Source organism: Lonchura striata, chromosome 11 (genome assembly GCF_050655825.1).
Source record: "Lonchura striata isolate lonStrDom1 chromosome 11, ASM5065582v1, whole genome shotgun sequence".
NCBI lineage: Eukaryota > Metazoa > Chordata > Aves > Passeriformes > Estrildidae > Lonchura > Lonchura striata.
In genome coordinates this window covers 23,954,875-23,971,766 of record NC_140713.1, presented here as the reverse complement: position 1 = coordinate 23,971,766, position 16,892 = coordinate 23,954,875, and the positions used below count along the sequence as shown (strand labels likewise).

Below are 16,892 nucleotides of genomic sequence, written 5' to 3'. Positions count from 1 at the left end.
CTGGCTGGCCAGAGCCCCTGTGCCTCAGCCACGCTAACACAGCGAGGGAAAAACAGGAGGGAAAAGGAGATTTTTTTTCCCAGCTAAACACACAGCACTGCTGAGTGGGAGCAGGGAAAAAAACGATGGGGAGGCCTGGGAGATGCTGCGTGCTCCACACTGGGAACAAAGCCCAGAGGCAGCAAGCTGTGTGCCCTCGTGGGGAGCGATCCCAGCACGGATCCAGGCACATCCCAGCTTGGGACCAGCTGCTGGCAGCCCCTGGGGTGTCCTGGAGCAAAGTCCGTGAGCTGCAGCTCCCTGTGGGATCCCCTGGCAGGTGAACACCCCCCAGGTATCTCACCTGGCCATCGGTCCCTCGTTATCAGGGAGCAGGGCTTATCTCCCAGCTCGTTAACCAAATTGGGCAGGGACTGGCCTGTTTGCTCTGGGGCACGGAGAAAAGCAGCAGGGAGGGAGGAAAGGAAGGAGGAAGGGAAGGAGGAAGGAAGGAAAAGCCCCCCCAAGAGGCAGCTGCACCTGCCTGGTGTGACACAGGAACACGGGGCTGCTCCCAGCTTATCTTCCCACCCAGAGATTCCAAGGGAATTGGCTGAGCTGTGCCAGGAGCAAAGATTGATCCTGTCACCACCCCATGGCCAAGCAGGCAGGGCTGGCACCACATTCCCGCCCATCCCGAGGGGCCAGGGCGGGCACAGGGGAGGGAGGAAGGGATGCACAATTCCAGGGAGGCATCCCCGAGCCTTCCTCCAGTGATGGAGATGAACGGGCACGGTGACCACAGCATTCCCAGGGCCAGGGAGAGGAATGGCACTGCCAGGAGCAGCACTGGAAGCTCTGGAGATGCAGCCACATGCAGGCACCTCCATTGGCTGTCCCTGTGGGAGTGAGCAGGAGGGAAGGGCAGAGGCTCCCCAGACAAACCCACTCATCCCTCATCCCACTCCCACTCCCACTCCAAGCTGTTCCTGCATCCCTCGGATCAAACCACATCCAAACCAGCTGCTCTGCCCCTCAGGGGGCAGCCGGGCTGGGAGGTCCCTGCAGTGTTTGCAGCTGCCTGGATACAGTCAGGACAAACACTGCCACCAGCGTGTCATGGGATCGCATCCCGGGATCAGCCGCCCTGCTCCGATTAAATCCAGCGCCCCGTGCCAGCCTGGGGGGCACGCCAGACCCAGCCCTGCTGATGGAGACACTGGGAAATGGGGATGGATGGGTGCATGGACCTCCAGATTCTTGCTAAGGAGCTGAGCAATTTGTTTGGATGCCATTCCCATCCTGTGGATGCAGTTTTGAGGCCAAGGGATGCGGGAGCAGCTTGGAATGGGATGGGTGGGCTTGTCCGGGGTGCCCCTCTGCCCTTCCCTCCTGCAAGGAGAGCAAATGGGGGTGCCTGGATGTGGCTGCACCCCTGGAACACCCAGCAGCACACGCTGGGGGGCTGCAGGAGCTGGCCTGGCAGTGGGATGGATGGAGGGATGGATGGATCCATCAATGGGTACCCAAACTCCCACGGCTCCCCTGCTCCTGCTTGGGGAAATCCGAGCTGGAGAAGCCCCAGTTCCCCCCAGTTCCCCCCAGTTCCCCCCGTCCCAGCCCCAGCTGCTGTTTTTAGCAGCGGCGAGAGCGCGGCGGAAGGAAGAAATCCTGACAACTCAACTACTGCAATGATGTGATGGCACCGCTCTGATAAGATGGAGGGAGCCGATTGGGAAGAGTCTTAAGCTGTGAACACGCAGCATCTCCACTCTTCACCTCGGCTCACAAAGGGAAATCTCTCCAAAGGGGCTAAGGAGATTATCCCGGCTTTGCCGTCCCGGGTGCTCGAGTAATCAGGGCAGCCTTGGGGGCGACAAAGGAGGGAGGAGGGTTTCAATCCAGCCTTGCTTGGGCTCAGCCTGGCCTTGCTCTGCGGGTGCAGAGGGGATGGCCGTGGCAGGTTTGGGGTGCTCTGGGGACGCCCTGGTGGGGCAGGAGCCAGGGGGGGATTTCTGCCTTTATCTCAGCTGCCCATCGCTTGCCACTTATTGATTGTTTGCTGCCCGAGTCCAAAAGCGACTCCTTATCGGGCTGAACCCTGCCCCCGGATAATGGAGCAGCCAGGCCCTGCCCCGTGGGCACCACCCGGCCCCTGGCGGGGCTGGACAAGGGGGGCTGCACCCCAAAAGGCTCCTGCTCGCCAGCTGTGGGGCACAGCTGGCAGGCGCCGGCGGCGGGGTGGCACCGGCCGTGCCCTGTGCTCCCCGGGATCAGCCCAGGGAAGCTGGGGTGCCCTGCCCCTGCGGGATGGGCTGATAAGGGATTTCCACCTTCGGGGTGTTGCTGTGCCTTGCTGGGATGGGGCTGGGAGGGTCCCTGTCTCCTGAGGGTGCCCATCCCAAGGGGTGCCCATCCCGCCTGACAAGGGGTTCCCAGCCTAGGGAAGAGCTGGGATCCTGCAGGGATGTGGATGGAAACGTTGGGAATAAGACCAGGAAAGGCTCAGGGAGGATGGGAAGCAGGAAAACTTCCTGGCTTCCCTGGGGCTGCCAGGCCCTCTGTGCCAGGGGTGCCCTGTCCCTGCCCTGTGCCCACTCATGGAGCCCATCCCAGGGGGCTCCCATCCCCATCCCCATCCCAAGGCAGCTCCTGCTCCCAGGGCTCCTCCCCACGAGGGACATCCAGGGAACACAGGGGACCTGTGAGCACAGGGCAGGGGACAGGAACAAACACTGGGGAAAAAAACACCAGAAAGCGCTCGGGAAGGACGGGAAGGAGGAAAACTTCCTGCCAGGGTGGTGGGACCCCGTGCCAGGCACACCCTGTCCCCTCTGCCAGGGCTGCTGGGACCCCTGGCTGTGCCCGGGCAGCGGGAAGAGGGCACAGGGGGGCAGGAAGGGGAATGCAGGGGCCCCGGGGCGATGCAGAGGGAAGATATCCCACCCGGAAAAGGGGAGGGGGGGTCCCTGCCACAGCCCCAAGTGCCCGTGGGGGGGTGGGAGAACCCCTGGGAGGGGGTACCCAGATGGAGGAGGGGGGATCCAAGCCCCAAATCCTCACTGGTCCTCAGATCCAGCCAGGCAGAGCAGCAAGGGGAGTGATGGACAGCTGTCAATCAGCAGCAGCCTGGAGGCATCGCCCTCAGGGCTGGCACGAGAGTGCACAGTGGGAAATGCCAGGGAAAATGGGAACAGATGCCTGGGCAACCCTCCCTCCACACTGCCACTGTCCCCAAAATCCCTGAGCATCCCTCCACATTGTCCCCAAGATTCTGAGCATCCCTCCCCAATGTCCCCAAAATCCCTGAACATCCCTCCACCCTATCACTGTCCCCAAAATCCCTGAGTATCCCTTCACACTGTTTCCAAAATCCCTGAGCATACCTCCACACTGCCAGTGTCCCCAAAATCCCTGAGCATTCCTCCACAATGTCCCCAAGATTCCGAGCATACCTTCACACTGTCACTGTTCCCAAAATCCCTGAGCATCCCTCCAAAATGTCCCCAAACACCCTGAGCATCCCTCCACAGTGTCCCCAAAGATCCTGAGCATTTCTCCACATTGTCACTGCCCCCAACACCCTGAGTATCCCTTCACACTGTTTCCAAAATCTCTGAGCAACCCTTCACACTGTCACTGTCCCCAGCATCCTGAGTATCCCTTCACACTGTCAGTTCCCAAAATTTCTGAGCACCCCTCCACACTGTCAGTTCCCAAAATCCCTGAGCATCCCTCCAAAATGTCCCCAAACACCCTGAGCATCCCTCCACACTGTCCCCAAAGATCCTGAGCATTTCTCCACATTGTCACTGCCCCCAACACCCTGAGTATCCCTTCACACTGTTTCCAAACACCCTGAGCATCCCTCCCCATTGTCCCCAAAATCTCTGAGCATCCCTCTACCCTGTCACTGTCCCCAAAATCCCTGAGCATCCTTCCACACTGTTTCCAAAATCCCTGAGCATCCCTCCACACTGTTTCCAAAATCCCTGAGCATCCCTCCACACTGTTTCCAAAATCCCTGAGCATCCCTCCACACTGTTTCCAAAATCCCTGAGTATCCCTCCACACTGTTTCCAAAATCTCTGAGCAACCCTCCACCCTGCCACTGTCCCCAAAATCCCTGAGCATCCCTCCCCAATGTCCCCAAGATTCTGAGCATCCCTCCACCCTGCCACTGTCCCCAAAATCCCTGAGCGTCCCTCCACCCTGCCACTGTCCCCACACCGCTCTGGCCATCCTTCCTCTCAGCAACGTCCCCAGAGCAGTCGGAGCATCCCTTCACTGTACCAGTGTCCCCGAAGTGTCCCCTCCACCCCGCAGTGCCCCCAGGCCCAGCAGGACACCCCCAGCAGGGACAAATCCGGGACAGGTGCCACCATCCCTGCTGGGACCATCCCCACCCCTCTGGCAGGAGGATCTGCTGGGCACACCTGGGGCAGGGGGAGGATTTCGGGGTGCTGGGCACCCCCTGATTTGGGACTCTGGGGGTGCCAACTCCCCGAATGCCACGTCCCCCCATCCCCCAGCAATCTCCCACAGACACAACTCTCTGCTGCCCCGCTCCCAGCGATAAAAGGGAAGAGCTGGGATAATTCTTCCCACCCACACACGGCAGGGTGGAGGGGGAGGGCCGTGTCCCCTCCCCGGACGAGCCGTCCCCCCCATTGTGCCCTGCTCGCCCCGATAATGAACCTTGAGGTTTCCAGACAAGCCCTGGGCAGCCAGAGATTATTGAAGCAGGAGATAAACACAACCGAAGGGAAGGGGGAGCTGGGAGGAAAAAGGGGGGAAAAAGAAACCCAAAAAAACTTGGGAGTTTTAATTAGATGCACCAAAAAAAAGAGGAATTGCTCTGTGCCATCCTGATATGGAGGATGGGGGGTGAGGGGTTTGGGGGATCAGGAGAGGAGCCTGAGCCCTGTAATCAACCCAGAGGAAATTAGTATTAAATGAATATCTAATAATTAGTAATTAATTATTGAAAAAGGCCCAAACAGGCAAGACAGCAGCAGGGCTTGGGGCTCAGCAAACAGTGATGCTGATGTAGGGAAGGGGGTGAAGAATTCCCTGGGAATTCCCAGGTGGGACAGGGCTGGGTGGGATAATGCAAAAGCCACCCTGGGTTTGGTCACAGCTCCTCCAATGCCAGTGGCGTTCCCACAAGGGCAAAAGCAAAAAGCTCCATCCCACCTGGAGGAAAGGGAAGAATCCAGGATTTTTCCAGCCTCCCAGCAGCTCCCCGTGGGAATTCTCTGGTGGCTCACCATGAGGTTGAGCAGCCTGTCCCTGAGCAGGGCTCTCCTCTGCTGCATTCCTGCCCCAGGTGGAATTTCCCAGAGTTTTTCCTCTTATCCTTCTGGGAAAACTGGCTGGAATTGCTGAGGTTGGCCGGGCAGGGATGGGAGTTGGAGGCTGTGGGGTGCTCCCAAAATTCTCTGCTACCCACCCATCTCCAGGGCAAAGCAAAAGGAGTGGGAAAGGCACGGATGGAGGGGCTGTGGGGAGAGGTTTGGGGGAATTTGGGAAGGATGGGCATCCTGTCTCCAGGATGGAGGGAGCACAAAGCACGGCCATGCTCCATCCCCTGATCCCACTGGCAAGCAGAACACAGCCAGGGTGTCCCAGCAGCCTGGATGAAGGCCTGGCACATCCAGAAAGACTCCCAAATTTGGGATTTCATCCTCCAGCTCCCGAGACCTCACCCCTGCAGGGAACAAACCAAAATCTTCCTGCCACGGGCTGCCAGGCAGGCCCAGGACGAGGTCCTGGCAGGCCACATCCCCTCAGGACAGCGGGATGACCTTTGGGACCACCAACCCAGCGCGGGGACCCCCCCCAAAACTCCCAGGAGGGGACGGGGAGGCCGCGCGGGGCGCGAGCGAAGCCCCCGCGGGCGCGGCGCATCCTCGCGGCCGGCGCCCGGCGGATCCTGCCAGATAAAGCGGAAAATTCCGGCTGCCCCGAGCTTCCCTTTTGGCCAGCTCCATCCCTGATAAGCGCCGGGCCTGCAGAGCTCCTGATAGCCGGGCGCTGGCGGCGGTTGGCGCGGCACCGCGCGCCGAAATCCACGGCGCTCCGATTGCCGCCAGAGATGGGGCTGCCGGGCCCGATAATAAAATCTCTTTTACCTAAAGAATGCAAATAACCCGCTCCCCAAAACGGGAGGGGGAAGGGGAGGTATGGAGTCAGCCGGGATGCCCGGCTCGGGATGAGCGAGGTGTGGTGACCCCACGGGGAATGAGGGGGGGGATCTGTGGGGTTGGAGTTGCACCCCCCCGGTGCTCCCACCCTGCCCTGGCAGCGTCTGGGGGCAAAGGGCTGGGAGCAGATAAGGAGGAGCCGGGGGTGGCCTCGCAGCTCCTTCCTGCCCGGCACGCAGGAAGGGCCGGGATATCAGCGGGAGCTTCCCGGCGGGAAGGGGAGCGGGGTTCCTGCGGGGCCGTGGGGATTCGGGCAGCTGCAGGAGCGCGTGTGCTCCTTCCCAGGGCTCCCGCAGCACCCCCAGCCCCGTGGCCTTGGGGACACGGTGGCACCTGCCCGGGGTGTCCATCCCCAAGGGGCCACCGCTGTCCTGCGGCGGGGTCACGCCCAGGCAAAGCTGGGAGCTCCCCTGGGAGGAGCAGGGTGTGGGCAGCACCAACAGGGCCTGAGATGTGGCACGGGCATCACCCTGGGTGGTGTCAGGTCCCCCCGGTGCCATCCCCATCCCCCTGCCAGCAGCCGTGCCCAGCGGAACAACCCACAGCCCCGATCGAGGAGCGACGGCCACGAACCAAACCACGGGAAGTTCCACCTCAACATGAGGGAGCTCCCCTCGGAGGGTGGCAGAGCGCTGGCACAGCTGCCCAGGGAGGTTTTGGAGCCTCCCTCTCTGGAGCCATCCCAAACCCACCTGGATGTGTCCCTGTGTCACCTGCTCCAGGTGTCCCTGCCTTGGGCTGGGTGATCTCCAGAGCTCCCTCCCAAGCCCAGCCATCCCGTGATTCTGTGAATCCGTGTGGCACACGTCTGTAGCCCCGTGGCTTTGCAGACAGTGGGTGATAGGACTGGGGGTGCCCACAGGGCCAGCCCGGCCTCGCCGCTGCCCTGGTGCCCGCAGCCCTGGCATGGAGATACCAGGGGGAGATAGAGGCTGAAATCGCTCCTTGGGGTTTTGATAACCATCACCAAACCACCCCAGCGTCGCCCTTGTGGTTGCCAGGATGTTGGTGAAGTGCCCTGGTGTGACACAGGACGGGCCCAACCCCTGCCAGTGCCAGGGAGCGTGATGCCAGCTGCTGCTCCCAAATCCATGGTTTTACCATCCCAAAAATCACCCTGGAGACGTCAGGGATGACAACCACCACCTCACACCTTTCTCCTGCAGGAGGTTCTGGGGTTTGCAGCCTGCCCAGCTCCCAGTGCTCCCAGTCCTCCTCATACTGGTGTTTGCAAGAGGAGGCGAAGGCCGGAGGGCTGCTCCAGCAGCTGGAGTGGGATGAGCGATCCCACACCAGAGACTCACCTGGCCCATTCCAGGGGTCTGGCTCCTGGGGGTTCTCTCCAGGATCCGGCTTCTCCAGCTCCTTCGGACTCTCCGGAGCGTCTCTGGACTCTGCAGCAGGAGGGGGAAGGCAGCAGGTCAGGAGCAGGGAATTCCAGAGGCAGCATTCCACAGGGACAGCCACCAGCGACACCCAGGGCTGGGATGGGCACCAGGAGGGCATTCACATCCCCCCGGGAATGCCCCTCCACCCCAAAGCCCCGGCACACCCTTGGCACGCCGCGCCAGCTCGGCCCCGCTCCCCTCACGGCTCCACTTGCGGCGTATTCATAGCAACTCGATAACAATTATTTTCTCCATTAACTGCTGCTGGAGATGGGCTGATAAAGCCAATCTGCATATGACAGTGTGGCAGATTAGTGCCCAAAGTACATGTTTGCCTTGGCGGCCCGGGCGGATCGAGCAGCGCGGAGCCCAATCGATCGGCGCCGCCGCGGCCGCCCCGCGGTGACGTCACCGCCATTGGAGATTATTAATACAGGTGATAAGCGCAATGATTAACATCAAATAAATCAATCGCCGGGTATAAAAGTCCTATTATTTTTGGCTATAAATCAAAGTGCCTGGCATATCGATTTTTATCCATCGCGCTGAAAGCTTTAGTGGCCGTTATTGCTGCTCGGCCTTATCTCTGCTATCACCTCTTTATCGAGGCAGGCCAGTGCCAGGTGCAGCTCCGCGCCCCGGCTCTGGCTCCTCGCCCCCAGCCCGGCTCCCCCATCAGATAAGAGGCCTCCATTCCCTCCACCACCGAGCAAAGTTTGCCTGGGAGACCTCCCTGACTCAGATACTGGGGTCCCTTCCCTGCTCCACTTATCAGGTCCCCTCCCTGTTCCAATTATCAGGCTCCCTGCCCTGCTTTGCTGGAGGATCTCTTCCCTGCCCTGGCTGTTGGGGTCTTTTTGCTGAAATTGGGGTCCCTCCTTGTTCCAACTAGGGTCCACTCCCTGCCCCAGCTTTAGGGCCCCTGGCCTGCCCCAAATAGTGGGGTCCCCTCCACGTCCCAGCTACTGAGGTCCATTCTTTGCCCCTCATTATTGGGGTCCCATCCCTGCCTTGTGACCTCTCCCTTCCTGCTCCCGTTGGGGCTATCAGGGTCCCTTCCCTCCCCAAAATGTTGGGGTCCACGACTGTGCCAGCTCTTCCTGTCCCTTCCCTACTCGACTACCAGGATCCTTCCCTGTCCCAGCTAGGGGTGTCCTGCCCTGCCCCAAGGGTGGCAAGCCCCAGGTGTGGCTCCCTGGTGCCCTGTTTTGGGGACACCTCTGCCCCCGAGGCGGTGGGGCTCGCCGGGAGCCGCGGCTGGGCTCGCTGAGCCGGCGCAGCCATGCCCCGGCGCGGTTATCTCGAAGGGCACTGCAAACATTAACTGATTGGGATTTGCCCCCACCTCCACAGGAAGGAACTTAAAGGATATCTGGGACTGTTTCAGCCCGGCCCTGAGCTCGCAGCCACCTCTGGGGTGTGGCACGGCTCGGGCACGGCGGCAGCCTGGCGGCTGCGTGGGCAGCGCGGTGCCACCGACGGCCCCGTGCCCCCAGCCCACCCGTGGCACGGCCAGGGCCACCACCCGTGGCCTCTGGGGCTGCTTGGTGCCCCGGGGGAATCACTTGGCACCCCCCAAGGGACGTGACTTTGTCCCCCCGGGTGGGGGAACTTTGCACCCCAAGGGACGTGGCTTTCATCGCGGGCGGGGAGAGGAACTTTGTACTGCAAAGGATGTGACTTTGTACCCGAGAGGTCACTCTGCATCCCTGGGACGGGACGCTTTGCACCCTACGGGGATGTGACTTTGCACCCCAAGGCGGGGGAAGGCTCATTCTGCACCTAAGGGTCACTGTATATCCCAAAGGTCACTTTACATCCCTGTGAAAGGTGACTTTAAACCCTGACTTACGCCCCAAGTGACACGGCTTTGCAGCCTGGGCTGTCCCCAGGGTGCCCGGACGGATGGAACCCCCGGCGACACGGGGCTGTCACTGGCCCACCAGCCCCGAGGGGTGGCCAGGCTGCTTCCTAACGCCCATCCCGGTGGGGAGGGGACAGCAGGGACAGCCCAGGGCTCACCTTCACTGCCGGGGGGGCTGGAGGCGTCGCGCTCGGCCGAGCCCTCGCAGTCCGAGGTGGCCCCGTCCCTCTCCGAGGGGCTCTGGTCCCCCACCGGGGCGTCCTCGCCTTCCTCCATCGCTGCCAGGGAACCTGTGGGAACACGGACAGGGCACTGAGGAGGGCACAGCCAGAGGGAAAAGATGCCAGGGGTTTTTTTTTATTTTTCCCCCTTGGGAAATCGGGATGCTGGGAGGAAATGCCCCACAGGGAAGGAAGGGAAAGCCCTGCCCAGCCACCCCTGCGGTGCAGCATCTCCCTGGGGTCCCCTGCAGAGGTGGCCATGTCCTTGCTCCAGGTGTCCCCTGCCTGGGGCACGGTGGGGAATCAGCCTGGTGCACACAGATGTGGCGTCACCTGTCCCCGAAAGTGACCCCAGAAATGATCCCCACCCGGCTTTATCTGAGCGGTGACACAGACCCACTGCAGGGGGGACACGGGGGGACACCCCTCAGCCCTGCCATCCCTCTGGGCCGTCTCCATGGCAGCTGTGTCCCCAACCAGCCCAGCATGGTGGCACACGTGGATGGAGCCACACGACGCCGCGGTGCCGGGCCCCAGCCAGGCACAATCCGGGGATCACGGGGGGATCACGGGGGGATCACGGGGGGATCACGGGGGGATCACGGGGGGGATCCGAGCAGGGCCGGCCCGTCTGCAGACCTCAGCTGCTCGCCGTGACTCCAGGCATGTATATTTACAGCAGCAGAACAAAGAGCCCATAATCTATACAAAGCACACAACAATGAGCGTGAATAAAGAGGCTGCCGGAGAAGGGAAGGCAATTTATTCTAATTCTGCTAATTTCAGTTCCAGCACAATTAAAAAGGCTGTGATAATATTCAGAAACAATCGCCAGCTAACAAATCGTTTCTCCCGCTGTAAATGAAACATTGTTAGGCTAATTTCTTCCTTCACGCCTTCACGGCTCTTGGGCTTCTGATAAAGTTAACCCGACGCTCGCCTGCGCCGGGGTTTGGCACCTCCAGCCTGCCCAGGGAGGGGTGGATGGGGCAGGGATGGGATGGGTGGGACCAGGAGGGCACCTGGCACCCCCCAAGGGTGCCGAGACCACCCACATCCCAGCAGGGAACAGTGGGAAGCAGGAGCAGGATGGGGAGGGCGTTGGGTACCACAGCATCCTACAGGATGATGGGCAACAGCATCCCATCCGTGATCCCTGGCTGCATCCCAAATCCCACCCCGAAATATCCATCCCCAGCCAGGAGGGAAATGGGGATGCCCCATATAAATCTAAATGGATGCCCCATATAAATCTAAATGGATGCTCCATACAAATCCAACTGGATGCTCCATACAAATCCAACTGGATGCCCCATACAAATCCAACTGGATGCCCCATACAAATCCAACTGGATGCCCCATACAAATCCAACTGGATGCTCCATATAAATCCAACTGGATGCCCTATACAAATCCAACTGGATGCTCCATATAAATCCAACTGGATGCTCCATATAAATCCAACTGGATGCCCCATACAAATCCAGCTTTGAGTCCTGTGGTGTCACCACGTTCCTACAGGGATGATGGGTGGCCAACAGCATCCCAGTACCACGTCACTGGATCCCTGGATGCCTCCTGGGGTGACCCCACATCCCTCCTCCAGCTGGGATTTGGGCACTGTGGTGTCACCCAGTGCCTACAGGGGAATCAACAATCCCAGAATCTTGTCCCTGTGACCCCTGGGTGCATCCTGGGACCACCCACATTCCACGCCAAAGCACCCAGGCCCAGCCACGAGGAAGATGAGGATGCTCTGTACAAATTCAACCTTTCCAAACCTGGGGACGACTGGTGGCCAACAGCACCCTGGAATCATCTCACAACTCCCTGAGTGCACCCCACATCCCACCCCAAAGCGCTCCCGAGCACAAAGGGAGGTGGGGATGAATACAATAGATAAACATAAATAAAAATATAATAAAAATAAGATAAATCCAACCCTGTAAAACCAAGGGTTTGGGGACCACGGCGGCATGGGGAGGCTGGGTGGCCAACAGCACCCCAAAACCGTGTCCTTGGGTGCATCCCAGCCCCACTGCAGCACCCCACTCGCCCCCAACACGGGGACGCACCGCCAGCGCTCCCAGCTGCACGGGTTAAACCAACCACTGGGGGAAAAAAAATCAAAAAAAGGGGAAAAAAGGGGGGAAAAAAAAAGGCAGTGAGGGAGAGGGAGCGTGGAGCAGGAGTGGAGGGAGCGTCACTGCCCGGGATTGCTGGGAGCCCTGCACAGTTATCACCGCACACAGCCTCCCTCGGCTGGCCTGATCTGTCTATTCTTCATTAAGCAAATACGCTGAAATGGAAATGAAAACATAATAGCTATTTGATTCTCGGCGAGATATTTTGCATATTGGTTCAGTGCTGATAGTGGAATTTCATCAACTCCCTTTTTTCATGCTTTAAAACTGAATTACTGAGGCTGGTTTTACAGAGAGGGGAAGAGCCAAAAAACGCTCCCTTCCAAGATACTCCGCTTCGACGATTAACTCTTCTCCCTCCTTTTTTTTTTATTGATAACGAGCAAGGATTTCTTTTTTTTTTCCTTATTTTTCTTCATTTTTTCCCCTCAATAATAATAATAATAAAAAGACAGTGACTCAAAGCTGTGCCCGTGGCAGCAGGGCTGGGCCGAGGGTCGGCATTCCCAGGGAAACCCGGCGTTATCCAGGTAATGATTTGATCACTGCACTCCAATTAAGGCTCTCCCAGCGCGGGAACAACAAAGCTTTTCTCCATTCTTTGTGCTTAGCTGGTAAATTAAATAAAAGGCAAAAGAATATAGGGAATCGAGGAGGAGGAGGAGGAGGAGAGGGGGGATTTTTTTCCAGGCTGCCAAGAGCGAGACCCTGGGCGCTCGGAGAGCCGGCACGGAGACAAGAGCAAAGTGATAAGAGGCCTTGATAACAGATAGAAAATAGCAACAGCCACAGACTTTCCCACCAGCTCTGGAGCAGGGAGGAGGAGGAGGAGGAGGAGGAGAAGGAGGAGGAAGAGGAGGAGGAGTTCCCGTGGTGGGAAGCAGGTCCTGGATCGGGAACACGTGCAGGCTGGTGGCAACCTGCCTTCACCGGCTGCTGTCGGGTCCAAGTGTTTATTTTCAAATACGAATTTAAATCAAATTCTCCATCCGACTCCTTCCAATTCCCATCTCTGGAAGCGTTCAAGGCCAGGGTGGATGGGGCTGGGAGCAACCTGGGTGAAATGGAATGTGTCCCCGCCCGTGGAGGGGGAGGAAGGAGATGAGCTTTAAGGTCCTTCCAACCCAAACCGTTCTGGGAATCCACGAGCCTCATTCCTAAAAATAAAAATTCCTCCAAGTCCCTTTGGGCAGGGGATGAGTCCAAGGAGGGCTCTGGGAGTCAGGGAATGAGGGACAGATCCTGGAGTCTGGTGACCTCACATCCCAAACCTCCTCTCCAGGCACCTCAAAGCTCAGCTTTGGCTCTGGGTGTCACTGGAGGGGGACAGAAGGGACATCTCAGCTGTGCCAGGGCATCCTGAGGGATATTCCAGCTCCACCAGGCAGGCAGCATAATGGAGGATCCCTTCTCCATCCTTCCAGCTCCTCCTCATCCTCTTCTAAAAAACCACAATAATAATAACAACAACAATAATAAAAAATAATAATGAAAACCAACCCAAAAGCAGATGGGCAAGGCTCCAAAAACCAGCTTTTGGGATGCACAAAGCATCACCAGGCTACTCATCCATCACCTGACACTGGAAATGTGAAAATTCCACTCAGGCATCGCTTCCTCGCTGCCCTAAATCACCTTTTCCGCCCCAAATTCCAGAGCCAAGAGCTGCAGGAAGAGGCTGGTATTCCTCAGGGGAAGATGCTCCTGGAGGCCATCCCAGCTGCTCCTTCAGCCCTGGTGGTTTGGTGGCATCTGGAGCATCCCGGGATTCCCCAGGGTCCGGCGGCGGTGCCGCCGCGCTGCCAGAAACGCCCGGAGAAGAGCGGGCTGCAAATCCCACAAATCCCGGTATCTGATGGGCCAGCCGCCCGCTCTTCTCACCCAAATTCCTCCCTGGGCCCTCCCCGTGTTTGTTTTACCAGCGACCTCGGCTGCTCCCAGCCTTTCCCTGCCCATGGGACCGGGGATGCCAAGCCGGGACCGGGAATGCCAAGCCGGGACAAAGGAGCTTTGGGTGGACACCGATCCCACGGGACATCTCCCCTCGGTGATGCTGCACCAAATTCCCATATTCTGGGGTCTGTCTGGGAGGAAAAGGAGCTTTTGGAGCACAAATCAGCCTCCCCCCTATCAGCCTGGCTGCAGCATCCCAGGCCGGGCTCTTCCCATGGATATCTCCCCGTGAAGGATCAGCCCCGTGCACGGAGCCGATAGCGGCCGGGGCCGGCCCCAGGGGGCTTTATCTCCAATTTGGGGCCCTTCTCCATCACCTCCAGATAAAACTCACCCTGACCCTGCCCGTGGTGCCCTGGGGGAAAAGGGCAAAGGAAAAAAAAATATGGCTGGAGAATTGGAAAGTGCAGGGGGGGGATTTAGAAGGTATTGATCATGATTTGGTATTAAATTATTGCTGGTTTATCCAGGAGGTGGTAGGGATTGTTGATGGGGGATATTTATATCATATTTATATCATATATCATATTTATATCATATATCATATGATATTTTAATCATTATAATAATTTACAAATTAATGTGATAGACTTACTGCATTTTTGTATTTAGGCCTAATTAATCCATGAGGGGAACAGGGGACAGAGGTGATGCTGCAATTCGTGATGTGGAGATGCTCCAACTGCTCACGAGGGGCTTTATAATGATGAATATTATTACAATTATAATCTATTAGGCCTAATTTATACCAGGAAGGGGAATAAAGGGTGGTGGGGGAATAGAGGTGGTGGGGGCATGGAGCGGGGGTGGGTGATGCTGCTGTTTCTCATGGGATGGTGTTTACAGTAATTGTTAAATTTATAATAATGGTTAAATTTATAATAATGGTTACATGTATAATAATTATTACATGTATAATAATTATTATATTTATAATTACAGATATATTTATATATTGCATTTATAATAATGATTGCATTTATAATAATGATTGCATTTATAGCGTATATAGGTCTAATTTTTCCAGGAGGGGAACGAAGGACAGAGCAGGAATGGAGGTGTTGGGAAGGCTGGGATTTCTCGGGATGGGATGGGATGGATTGGGATGGGTTGGGATGCTCCAGCCACTGCTGGGGAGCTGCTCTGTCCCAACCACCGCAGCCTGGCCTGGTGGAAGGTCCCTGCTCTAGAACCAGATGAGCTCCAGGTTCCTCCCCAACCCAAAGGGTTCCAGGGCGAAATCCAGACCGCAGCCCTGGGACGGAGCCCCCGGAGCACCCCCGGGTGCCCCTCGGGGAGGAGCAGAAGCGGGGAGAGGCCGAGCCTGAGAAAGAGCAGCGCTGCTGATAGGAGAGGGATTGGTTTCAGCCGGGGCTGCCAAGCCCGGGCGGGATGGCGGCGGGTGCAGTTACTGAACATTCATCACTGCCTGAACTCTGTAACTTTATCAGCGGCGAGCGGCGCCAGCCACGGCCCCGCCAGCCCCGGCTCCGATGGGCCGATAAAGCCCCGAGAGATCCCGGCAGATTGGGGCGCTCCGGGGGCCGCCATTCCCAACGGGAACGGCCAGGCAGGGCAAGGAGCCGGGGGAGAAACGCGGGGACAATGACAACGGAGTGACTTTAGGCTTCAGATGGGCTCGATAAGGGCCTGATAGATTCGGAGAGAGGAGAACGCAGCCGTGCCCGGCGCAGCAGATGGATGGGGATGCTCCGGGAGAAGGGATGCGCTGAACGTGGGCTGGAGAGCCACCGGAGGCTGCTCGGAGCACCGCAGGGAAACTGAGGCAGCTGGCGAGACTGGCAGAGAAGGACCAGTCCTTCCGAGGCGTCTCCATCCAAACCCCATCCAAGAGCAACTTGAAGAGTTCATGCCCGTGGTGATCCGGGATGTGGGCAGGTCGGGAGCAGCTGGGTACGCAACAAGATGGGAAAGCAATTCCACCTGGGAAGATCAGGCTCTCTGCTCCCTGGCAAAGGGTGGAACTGGGGGAAAACCCCTCAGTTCTGACACTTCTTCTCCCACCTGGAATAAAGACATTCCAGGCGGGAAGGGCTGGGGGTGGGGATGCTCGGGCAGCACATCAATACTGGGTGACAGCGAGGACAGAGGTCAAGCTCTGGGCTAATCCAGCGACAAATTACCCGGGAGATGCCGAGCTGGAGCCATCCCCCTTCCTGTGGGAAGCAGCTCCAGGTCCTGCCAGGCCCACCCAAAAGCGATGGAAGGGGAACAGGGATGGGTTTCAGTGCCCACCCCAAGCCTTTCAGCCTGTCACAGAGGGATGGGGACAAGGGGGCATCAGCAAAGATGCTCCCAGTCCCGCAGGATGCCCGATCCCATCTCCCAGAGCCATCCTGGAGCACTCCAGGGCAACGAGCAGGAACTCTGGGGGCTCCAGGGGCAGGGAAGGCACAACCAAGTTGGGTAGCCCACGTGAGAGCAGCTGGCACCGAGCCTGGCACGTGGAGATCCCTGGGACAGTGCTGCTCCCCAAATCCTTCCCGGCCTTCCCAGCACCCCAACCCTCCTCTTCCTCCAGCTCCAGGCCCTTCTCCCACCCGGCTCCGTGGACACAGAGTTCCCTCCGTGCAAACGTGCCTGTGCTGCCTCTCTCTCTTTCTTTTCTCTAATTTTTTTTTTTTTCCTGTTCTTGGCATTTTGGTGGAGCGAGATAAGAGCGAAAAACAACAGAGCTGCCCGGAGAGTGAAAAAGGGAGATAGATAACGCAGATACCGACTCCTACACAAAACAGTCCTGGCTTTATCTCTGCTTTTTATCACAGTTCCCCTAAAAAAAATAAAGAGAGCAGCCCAACTGGAATGGGGCAGCACATTAAAAAATGAACTTTATACTGTTTGCTCTTTAGTTTTATATTTAGATGAAACAGACTCAGAGGCTCGTGGTCGATACCTTTTCCAAACGGAGAAGTCTGGAAGCTCTGTTTGCTCCAGTGGGGATGAGTGAGGAAAGCCAAGGAGTTGAGGATGGGTAGGGCAGAGGGATGAGGCTGCATCCAGGGCAGCATCCTGCAGCAGGAGCAGCTCAGGCTGGAGGTGGCTACAGAAATGGAGATGCTTCCCGAGCATCCCTGGGTGCTGCCAGCTTGGGGACAGATCCCAGCCACCAGCAGGAT

At 58.2% G+C, this 16,892-nt stretch overlaps 1 protein-coding gene across 1 annotated transcript in view; it reads right to left on the bottom strand.

The window, feature by feature from the left end:
- ZFPM1 (zinc finger protein, FOG family member 1) overlaps positions 1-16,892 on the bottom strand; it is a 38,551-nt gene that overhangs the window by 13,044 nt on the left and 8,615 nt on the right. The window contains exons 2-3 of the mRNA XM_077786392.2: positions 9,596-9,727; positions 7,490-7,579 (exon numbers count right to left, since the gene is read on the bottom strand). Of these exons, the coding sequence (XP_077642518.2) occupies positions 7,490-7,579; positions 9,596-9,727 (222 nt within the window). The remainder of the gene's footprint in view (positions 1-7,489; positions 7,580-9,595; positions 9,728-16,892) is intronic.